Here is a 10,609-nt window from a genome sequence, read left to right as displayed (position 1 = left end):
ATGCGAATGGCATCATGCTTGACATGTTAGATGAGCTCGTACCGGAAAGAAGTGCGTCCGCGACCGAGGCCTCAATGACAACGTCTACCGCATCTCATTCTCGACGACTGCCTCGTATCGACATACCAAAATTCTCAGGTGATTACGCTCAATGGAGTCATTATCGAGATTTGTTTACGTCCATGATCATGGAAAATAATGATATATCGGCTGTCGAGAAACTACATTATTTAAAAATGAGCTTGACAGGGGAGCCATCGCAACTCTTGAAAAATGTGACTATCTCTAGTGAAAATCTCAACCGCTCCTGGAAAATGCTCATTGCTCGCTACGAAAATAAGCGAATACTAATTGATGCTCAATTGTCAGCGTTATTCGCAATTCGCAAACTTAAAACCGAGTCATCATCGGAACTCAAGCGACTTCTCGGCGACGTTAGGGAAATCCTCGGTGGTCTCGAAGCTCTCGACTGTCCGGTGCGCCAGTGGGATCATCTTATCGTTTTTATGACTGTGCGCAATCTCGATTCCGAATCAATGAAGGATTGGGAAAAAACACTCGGTGCGACAACTACCGCGCCTTCCTTCGCCGACTTAGAAACTTTTCTCGTTGGACGCGTGCATACTCTCGAAGCTATGGAAAGATCCACGACCTCACGTAAACATCCTGCGACAAATATGACACGACCTCAACTAAACGCAAGATCATACGCTGCCACCACCGCCGAACAGCAGTGTGCGTTGTGCAATTCAAGCCATTATATTTCGGCGTGTCCGAAATATCTTGAGAAGACTCCCGCTCAACGCCGCGAGACAGTTTCATCGAAAAACCTCTGTTATAACTGTCCTCGGTCCTCATCATCTGAAAAGCTGTCGTAATGCAAAGCGCTGTCGTATCTGTCGCAAGCAACATCACTCAACGCTACATCTCTCATCAAACGAACCGGTAGCCGCGATAACAACGATGTCGCCGATTGCCTCAATTCCGTCGACCTCGCACATAGGACTCACCTCCACGCATCTCGCGCAAGCCGACGGACAAGAATCAACGCTTCAAGCATGCAGTCATGTGACTCAATCGCGTATAATTCGAAGTACGTCCGTACTGCTCGCGACCGCTCTCGTTACTGTCGTATCACCATACGGCGAACATTATCAAGTACGCGCGTTGCTTGATCAAGGATCGGAGGCATCATTTATCTCCGAATCCGTCGCACAAATCTTAAGACTCTCACGCACTTCAGCTGCAATTCCAATTATCGGGATCGGTGCTCAGCGATCCAGTGTCTCCAATGGACGTGTCTCTTTTGAAATTATCTCACGCGTCAATTCGGCATTCTCTCTAAAAATCGAAGCTCTTGTGTTGCCGAAACTCACCTCTTATCTGCCACCTGCAGTTATTGTGAATGCTCAGTGGCCTCATATCCATGGATTGGCGCTTGCAGATCCAAACTTTGCAACGCCAGGAAAAATTGATCTCGTTCTCGGCGCAGGTGTTTGTGCGCAAATTCTCGAAGACGGCATTTGCCGAGGAGCTAGCGGTACGCCAATCGCTCAGAAAACCACTCTCGGCTGGATACTCTCCGGACAACTCTACTCTGAGCATGATCACACCTCAACAGAACAATCAATTAATGGATTGCACTGCTCTCTTGATGGTAAACTCCTCGATCTGCTCCAAAGATTCTGGGCCCAGGAAAAATCACGCCTGTGCATAACGTGACGCTCACCCCAGAAGAATCTCAGTGTGAAGAACACTTCAAGACAACGCATTCTCGTGACGCGCATGGACGCTTTATCGTTCGGTTACCGCTCCGAAAAACTGTAAGTGACTTGGGTGATTCTCGCGCTCCAGCACTCAGGATGCTCCGACGTATGGAAGCGCGCTTCGAAACGCACGCTTCTCTCAAGGTAGCCTATAAGGAGTTCCTACGTGAGTATCTTGAACTTGGTCATATGCGTCTCTCAAGTTCTCATGATATTTCGCGACGCGAATTCTTTCTGCCGCATCACGGCGTCATTAAAGAAACAAGCTCGACCACGAAATTACGCGTCGTGTTTAATGGATCGCAGAAGACAAATCTCGGAATATCATTAAACGACTGCTTGCATATCGGCCCGAAATTGCAGACGGATCTCGTTGACATTCTCGTTCGCTGGCGTCGACATCGCTACGTGTTCGCGACTGATATAGAAAAAATGTATCGACAAATTCGCGTACATCCAGACGATTGGCCACTTCAGACGATTTTCTGGAGAGACTCTCCGTGTGAACGGCCGCGAGAATATCTCTTATGTACCGTGACATACGGTCTAGCTAGCGCGCCATATCTTGCACTTCGCTGTCTGCAACAGCTCGCAACCGACATTGAATCCACACGCGGACTGGCTGCCGAAATTCTACGCCGCGATACATACGTGGACGACATTTTATCCGGGTCAGATGACATCTCTACAACGAAAGAAAAGATGCAGCAGCTTAAGGATACTCTCACGGCGGGTGGCTTCAATCCGAAGAAGTGGATTACAAACGCTTCGGAATTGCTCCAAGGTATTCCCGTGTGCGATCAGGATCCTTCCGCGATCCTACCCGTCGGCGACTCCACGACGCATTATACTCTCGGAATTCGTTGGAGCCGATCAAGTGACAGTTTCGTGTTTGTTGCCCCTTCGTTTCCGCGCTCAGACAAAACGTTCACTAAACGCTCGGTACTCTCGTTTATCGCGCGGATTTTCGATCCTCTCGGCTGGATCGCACCGATTATAATCACGGCCAAGCGATTCATGCAACAACTGTGGGCAATACGTCTCGACTGGGATGACGAATTACCATGTTCTCTCAAATCTCAGTGGATCGAATTCATGAAGCAATTCGAACAGGTGTCGGCTATTGTGATTCCGCGTTGGTTCGGCACCAGCTCAACGGCTCTCGGAACCGAATTGCATGGTTTCTCGGACGCCTCTCAACATGCAATTGCCGCAGTTATCTATCTCCGTGTCGTGACTCCCACCGGCATTCATGTGACTCTCGTTAGTGCAAAGACAAAAGTGACTCCGCTTAAACGCGTAACAATTCCGCGACTCGAATTATCAGCTGCCGTACTCCTCGTGAAACAGCTTCTCAAAATACGCGAAATTCTCGATTTAACTCAAACGCCAGCGCATCTCTGGACGGACTCCACCGTCGCGTTAACATGGATCAAAAGCCATCCATCGAGATGGAAAGAATTCGTGCGAAATCGTGTCGTGTTCATACAAGAGCTCTCAAACTCTCGGTGGCATCACGTCTCAGGGAAAGAGAATCCTGCTGACGTGGCGTCTCGCGGAACATCGCCTCAACTTCTCCAGCAAGATCAGTCGTGGTGGCATGGACCTCTGTGGCTACAGCAATTCTCGACCGCGTGGCCAGTCTCAAAGCTCTCGCTCGATTCCAACGCACATCTTGAAGAACGAGCTCGTAATTGCGCCATCGCGATCGTGATTCCAGAGCCAGATATGTGGGATCTCATAAAACGATACTCATCTTTCACTCGACTGACCCGCATTACCGCCTGGATTCTACGCGATCCAACGCTTCCGACCTTCAAGGACTGTGCCTGTATCGCAAGACCCTCTTACTGCAGGGGAGCTAGAATTGTCAGTCCTTCTTTGGGTCGAATTAACGCAACATGCTTATTTCTCAACGGAAATTCGACTCCTACGAGGAGGTAAGCAGCTGCCGAAAACCAGCGCACTGTTCCGTCTCACTCCGTTTCTCGATACTAAAGGGCACCTCCGACTACAAGGACGCCTTCAATTGTCTCAGCTGGATCCGGCGGAAAAACATCCATTGATTTTACCTCGCAGTTCTCGATTGACGGACCTCATAATGGATTATTACCATAAACAGACGTTACATGGCGGACCACAACTCATGCTCTCGGTTATACGCCGCAAATTTTGGATTCTCGGGAGTCGCCTGCCGGTTCGCTCATTTATTCATCGATGTGTAACCTGTACACGTCAACGAGCAGTTACCGGGCTTCAACAAATGGGACAGCTTCCGGCCTCTCGTGCAACTCCATGTCGACCTTTCTATCATACCGGGGTCGATTATGCCGGACCTCTAACACTCAAGACCTTTCGCGGACGAGGTGCAAAAACTTACAAAGGATACTTTGTAATCTTTATCTGCTTCAACACCTCAGCTATGCATCTCGAGGTGGCGACAGATTATTCGACCGACGGATTCATCGCCGCCTACAAACGGTTCACGGGCCGCAGAGGGATTTGCTCCACAATCACAAGCGACTGCGGCACCAATCTCATAGGAGCGGATTCCGAATTAAGGCGACTGTTCAAGGCCTCAACGACAGAATGGACTCACATCGCCTTCCAGCTCGCCAACGATGGAGTTACGTGGAAGTTTAATCCACCCTCGGCCCCTCACTTCGGTGGAAAGTGGGAAGTTGGAGTGAAATCGGTCAAATTCCACCTCAGGCGAGTCATAGGTGACACGCTGCTCACCTATGAAGAGATGAACACGCTCTTAATTCAGATCGAGGCGGTTCTCAACTCTCGCCCTCTAAGCGCTCTCTCGGATGACCCAACGGATGTTTCAGCGCTCACGCCAGGGCATTTTCTAATCGGATCAGCGCTCACCACTGTACCGGAGCCCTCTCTGGGTGATGTCCCAGCATCTCGGCTGTCGCGCTGGCAGCTACTCCGCCAGATGACGGAGTCATTCTGGAAGCGTTGGACTGCAGAATATCTGTCCCAGTTTCAGGTCTCCTCTAAGCGGCACCAAGCGCAAAATTCATTTCAGGTTGGGTCTTTAGTTCTCATCAAGGACGAACGGATGCCTCCTACCAAATGGCCTCTCGCACGCATCATTGACGTGCATGACGGGCCTGACGGACTTATCAGAGTCGTCAGTGTGAAGACGGCCAACACTACGCTCAAAAGACCAATTGTCAAATTGTGCCTGCTGCCGGATCCAAATAAAACAGACATTTTCGCGATAGATTCACGTTCCATAAATATTGTCAACGCGGAGTTGCCAAGGCGGGCGGAATGTTTGGAGTTTGACAAGTGAAAGTTATCGCATATCGATCAATCTTATATTTCGGCATAAGTTTTTGATCATTGTATTTATATATCACGCCTTTGTATAGCCAATTATTTCAGCGTGACAAATATATTATTTTCGAGTCTCGTATTGTTACGATGCCGCGACCGTGACATTCCTTGTTGTTTTTCGCTGCCGATCAGCTGGCGATCAGCTACCGATCAGCTGATTCGCACTCAAATAAACATACCTTGCTCCCCGTTTTTCACCCTTACGACGGGGAATTCTTGTCTCTCGACACCTCGTCAACGGCAGTTGAGCTGAGCTCTCTGATCAAGCAAGGTTGTCGCGCGAAGGCTATATGTCTCGGATTCAGTTTTTGTCTCCATCTCAATTGTGTGTTTCTCAAATAAACTCTTAAAAGATCAAATCAGTTTGTCATCTTTCTTAAGCAGTGATATTTTATCTTTCCTCTATCCTATCGTTCGGTTAATTTTGATGTCTCCAGTGAAAACGTGGATTTTCATACAGTTCATGTGCGAATCCCGGGATCTTTGAAAACCTCTAACTATCTCGCGTAAACAATGAGTGTTACTCGATTATTAGTACTTTTATACGATCAGTCTTTTGTCGACTGTTCTGACTGGTGGTTCACTTTTTAATACCCTCAAGAAAAATATTCTGCACCAAAAAAAGCAGCAGCATGAATTACTACATGCCGAGACGTGATGAAACGTGCGAGAAGGAATGCGACGAGTAAGTATAACTTTTTCTATTTTATATATTTTATATTTTTCTATTTTCTATTTTTATATTTTTTATGAGTTATAATTTCTTTTTTCCTAATTTAGTTTTAATTTCTTTTTCCTAATTTTTTTTTACAGCGTTTCGCTGGAGTCTCGTGCGGTTCGTATACTAGGAAGACGATACGCATTGACAACCACGGAATTCAAATTCCTCGAAATCGGCATCAGAGTGGATCCGCCGAATTACGTGGAGATCGCCATAGGAGATCATCGGGGAAAACAGCTAATACTATCTCTCGAAACGTGGAAAGGACTCTACGAGCAACGTCACGCTATTCACAATTATCTGAACAATGACTCTCCCAGCAACGATGTGTATAACTTCATAAGTGTCGGGCCGCTAACAGTACGTTTTCACAAGATAAACGACACCAAGCTCATAAGTCTCGAATCGGCGGACGTGCGCATGATGATGGTCGAATCGACGTTACGTCGTATGTTCGAGCTTGATTCATGCATCGAAATAATGTTCGATCGATTGACGAGGCTCATCGCAACGGTCGATATCAAACATACGCAATTCTCCAATATTGCATCCACTGTAACGAATGCGAGAGAATTGCCGAATGCGATACGCGCTAGCAACGCCTTCGACATGCACCAACTTGTCGATTGCGAGCTGGTGGCTTTAGTTTTTAATATGTAATAAAACTTTATATATAATTATGTATTAAATATAAGACAAATAAATATGTATATGTATATCATGGTGTACTTTATTTGCGTGCCACCCGTTATATACTTTGCGAGAGAGCAACCACTAGAAAAAAAAGAGACAGCGCGCAAGAGAGAAATCGGATGTGGCGGCTCGCGGCGAGAGAGAGAGATTCGACGGCTCGCGGCGAGAGAGATTCGGCTCGGGCCTGCGGCGAGAGAGAGACGGCGAATTAAGACGCGAGAGAGAGAAAGAAGACGGGCTGCAGCGAGAAACGTACGCGAGAGAGAGAGAAAAAGAGACATACGAGTTTTAAAAGAGACGGCGAATTAAGACGCGAGAGAGAGAAAGAAGACGGGCTGCAGCGAGAGACGTACGCGAGAGAGAGAAAAAGAGACATACGAGTTTTGAGAGAGACGGCGAAATAAGATGCGAGCGCGAGAAAGAAGACGGGCTGCAGCGAGAGACGTACGCGAGAGAGAGAAAAAGAGACATACGAGTTTTGAGAGAGACGGCGAAATAAGATGCGAGCGCGAGAGAGAAGATGTGAAGGAGAGAGAGACGTACGCGAGAGAGAGAAAAAGAGACATACGAGTTTTGAGAGAGACGGCGAAATAAAATGCGAGCGCGAGAGAGAAGATGTGAAAGAGAGAGAGAGAAAAAAAGAGAGCTTTTAAAATAATTTTTAATAATTTCTTTATATTTTCCTAATATTTAAAAGGGAACAAGAGATAAGGAGGACATTTTAATCTAAAATAAATACACTCATTTGATAATAATATTTTTTTTTAATCTATAAAATATGTGTAAATTTACATTTGTGTGTGTGTGTGTGTGTAAAATTAAAAATGAAAAAATATAAAATAAAAAATTAAAAAATATAGAAATAGAAAATAGAAAAATTTAAAATATAAAAAATAATAAGAATATTTTTAAGTCGGCTCACCAATTTTTAATCATCGTATTTATCTCGACTAAAGAGCCAAACGCGATGTTATTGCGTCAGATTAAGATAAGAAAATTTGGAAACTAAGGAATTTGAATCCTATGGTTGGGATCTCAGAAATTCCCCTTGTTCCTTCTCCTAACATCCCCTGTAAAGAATTAGACGAGAAAAATATTGGTCCGAAAGTCGGCTGAATCGGGAATTCCCGAGAGGTACGGCGGCTTGGGATTCACGCCTGGATTCAGCGGCGAGAGAGAGCCGGCGGCTCGAGGTAGCGGCGAGAGAGAGCCAGCGGGCCTGCTGCGACTGCGAGAGAGGGGGTCGCGTTAACCATCGCTGTCAGACTGTGCCTCGGCATCTGCACACAGAAATATAATATATTATTGTACTATTTATATATATATTTTGACATATATATATATATACTTACAGCCTTGACAGATTGGGCACAAGTTCTCGATCACGGAGGGTACGGGACCTCTACTCTTTCGAGATACCGGGAGAGGGAGAGAGAGAAAGCGTGCGAGCGAGCAAAGCGCGGGATCAGACGTGATCCCGCTGCTATTTCGCGTAAAATTCCCATATTAAAAATTTAGAGTATTTCGAGAATCCCGGCGATGAGGAAGATGTGCGACGAGTTTCCAACCGAAAGAGGCCAATAAGAGGATAAAGAGAGGGACATGAAGAAAGACGACAGAAGCCACAGCGCCAGAGACACGCCCGGTAAAACCATATTACGATTTTTGTACTTTGTCTAACATCACGGTGTAGAACAGACGCTGCCTAATAATTTACTAAGTCCACCGGTGGAGACCCGACGCTATCCAGGACCCGGATGAGACCCCCCAACATCGGCAAGGAAACCGACGAGAGAGACATCCGGAGTCTTGGGGGAGAGCCTGGGTCGGATTCGCCGTACGCTGCCGTAACGGCCGCTCAGGAACGGCAACCCGCGGATCAAGGATCCGCGCGGAAGAGATAATTACACACGCGGCCGCCAGGACGACCAAGGCCGCGCGCGCGGCTCTGATCTGATAGCGCCACGAGTAGCCTATCTAGGTAACTGGGTCACCGGTGTGTCTCCTGCGAGCCCACCGTTTGTCACTGTCCGACCAGCGCCTTGCGAGAGTAGAGGTCTCGAGCGAGCAAACATTGAGATCGGGCGAGAGAGAAGGATCGGAGAGCGAGAGAGCCGCCCCGCGTGGATACCGGTAAGACGACGTCGTCGTCCTCCAGTTGCCGTAATCCAGGTAGACAAGTGGATGGGTAACATATTGTTCTTTTGACGCGATTATCAAACTTTTGTGGCCGGCCTTAGTTGTCGGAAATTCTTTGAGAGCGTATTTAGCGTACCGTATCGAGAGTGACGAGAGAGATAGTTTGAGCGAGATACACGACCCATCCACTCTTTCGCGTCTCACAAATATTCTTTCTCCCGCGTCGACAGTCCTCGCGTAGACTTAATTGTATTAGAGTTAAAATTTTGTTTTGTTGTCGCAAAGTCAAAGACTGATCCTTCTACTTGTGAGCTCATAAACGATTAGCGAAGTATAATATTGTATTGTATTAATGCCGAGAGATAATAATTTGTAAATGTGTTAGGAGTCGGCAGGAGGCCCGGTGGAGACGCCTATCAGCCGGCCAGGAATTACAGATTCTCTCATATAAGATTTTAGCCAAAATACTGAATGAATCTTATTGAATTTACGATATTCTTAGTTAGTAGGATTGTCCGCAAGTCGCCAAAGATTTATTTTGTGGAAAAAAGATAAAAATTAATAATATAACTTGGGGAAACGCGCAGCTAGCAGCGGGTAAAATTGGGTTAGCCGCGAGTCCGTATTTTATTTATTATAAATTTTTAAGAGCGAAAATGCAAAATCTGACGTTTTGGCGATTTACTTTAGTATATAAAGAATATATAAAAAATATTTCCACGAGGCTACGTGACTTCTTCGATGCAATATCTTATATGAACGAATCTCACTAGATTTATATAAAAAGCACCTCATGGAAAAATTTCCGTGGTAACATACTGATAGCTTGACAAGGAGAGAGTATCATTCTGTCTTTGTCTCTCTTGTATTGCGTATGTATAGCGTCCGTGTAGACACAAATATACTACTACATTGAGCACACGGATGCGATTATTGAGAAATGTCAGCAAAAACCGGCTAGTTATTTATTTTATTTATTTATTTATTTATTTATTTATTTTATTTATTTATTCATGTAAACGGGAAAATTCCCTCTAGTACAAACAATAATTTATAAAGAGAAGTAAAAAAAAAAAAAAGAAAAATACAATAACATATAGAAATATATAAAGATTAATAGAAATAAAACAAAACAAAAAAATATAGATTAAACTTATGCGGAAAGATTAAGACTAAGAGCAAGATCAAGATTAAGGCCAAGATTACGATCAGAAATCAAACGCATGCACGCATCCAAATATTTGAAAATTCTATTTGACTGCTACCTCAACCTGTCGGCTGATGGACGCCAATACAGAACGCCTAAACTCATGTTCAGAAGAATGAAAGAAATCGCACCGATTCGCAAATAAATTTGCTAACATACACAATCTATTTAGCGGTTTATTTTTACCGTATAACGTCCGGTGACATTCCTCATGGAAAATCGCGTTATTTCTTAGAGACTTAGCTGGAACATGCAAGTTGATCCTGGCCAGTAACTCCGGACAAATTATTCGCCCATTAATTAATTTATATAGGAACATTAAATTCATAAAAATTCTTCTATTTTCTAATGTAATTAATCTAACTTTATTAAGAATGATATCATATGTATGATCAGAGTAAGATTTCGGACGGTCTGTATAATAACTGACTCTACGAAGAAATCTGTGTTGGACTCTTTCAATCCGGACACAAAGATTTTGTTAATATGGAGCCCACAGAACCGATGCATATTCCAGCTACGGCCGAACCAGCGCACAAAACAATAGCCGCACCGTGTTAATATTTACAAAATATTTACATGCTCTCATTATAAATCCAAGCGTCTTGTAAGCACGACTCGTGCATAAGTTTACGTGCTCCTCGAAAGACAAATCAGCGGAAAAAATAACACCCAGGTCACGGATTGACTCAACCGTTGTCAAATCACTTGCTTCTAATTTGTAATTATTTT

The 10,609-nt window shown here is 45.1% G+C and overlaps 1 protein-coding gene across 1 annotated transcript; it reads left to right on the top strand.

The window, feature by feature from the left end:
* The first annotated feature begins 227 nt into the window (after positions 1–227).
* On the top strand, positions 228–6,527 carry LOC146725001 (uncharacterized). Its single transcript, XM_085485595.1, has 3 exons — positions 228–259; positions 5,743–5,802; positions 5,931–6,527. Exons 1-3 carry the CDS (start codon positions 237–239, stop codon positions 6,496–6,498), a joined length of 651 nt encoding a protein of 216 aa, XP_085341721.1. The 5' UTR covers positions 228–236; the 3' UTR covers positions 6,499–6,527.
* The last annotated feature ends 4,082 nt before the right edge of the window (positions 6,528–10,609 follow it).

The sequence above is a fragment of the Nylanderia fulva genome, unplaced genomic scaffold (assembly GCF_048542155.1).
Source record: "Nylanderia fulva isolate GAGA-0341 unplaced genomic scaffold, ASM4854215v1 Scaffold1087, whole genome shotgun sequence".
NCBI classification, from domain to species: domain Eukaryota; kingdom Metazoa; phylum Arthropoda; class Insecta; order Hymenoptera; family Formicidae; genus Nylanderia; species Nylanderia fulva.
This window is presented reverse-complemented; position numbering and strand designations above follow the sequence as displayed.

Coding starts and splice junctions, on each gene's coding strand:
- LOC146725001 (XM_085485595.1), top strand. CDS start 237: ATGAGCTTGACAGGGGAGCCATC. Junction 260..5,742: donor AGCTTGACAGGGGAGCCATC/GCAACTCTTGAA, acceptor CACCAAAAAAAG/CAGCAGCATGAATTACTACA. Junction 5,803..5,930: donor TGCGAGAAGGAATGCGACGA/GTAAGTATAACT, acceptor TTTTTTTTACAG/CGTTTCGCTGGAGTCTCGTG.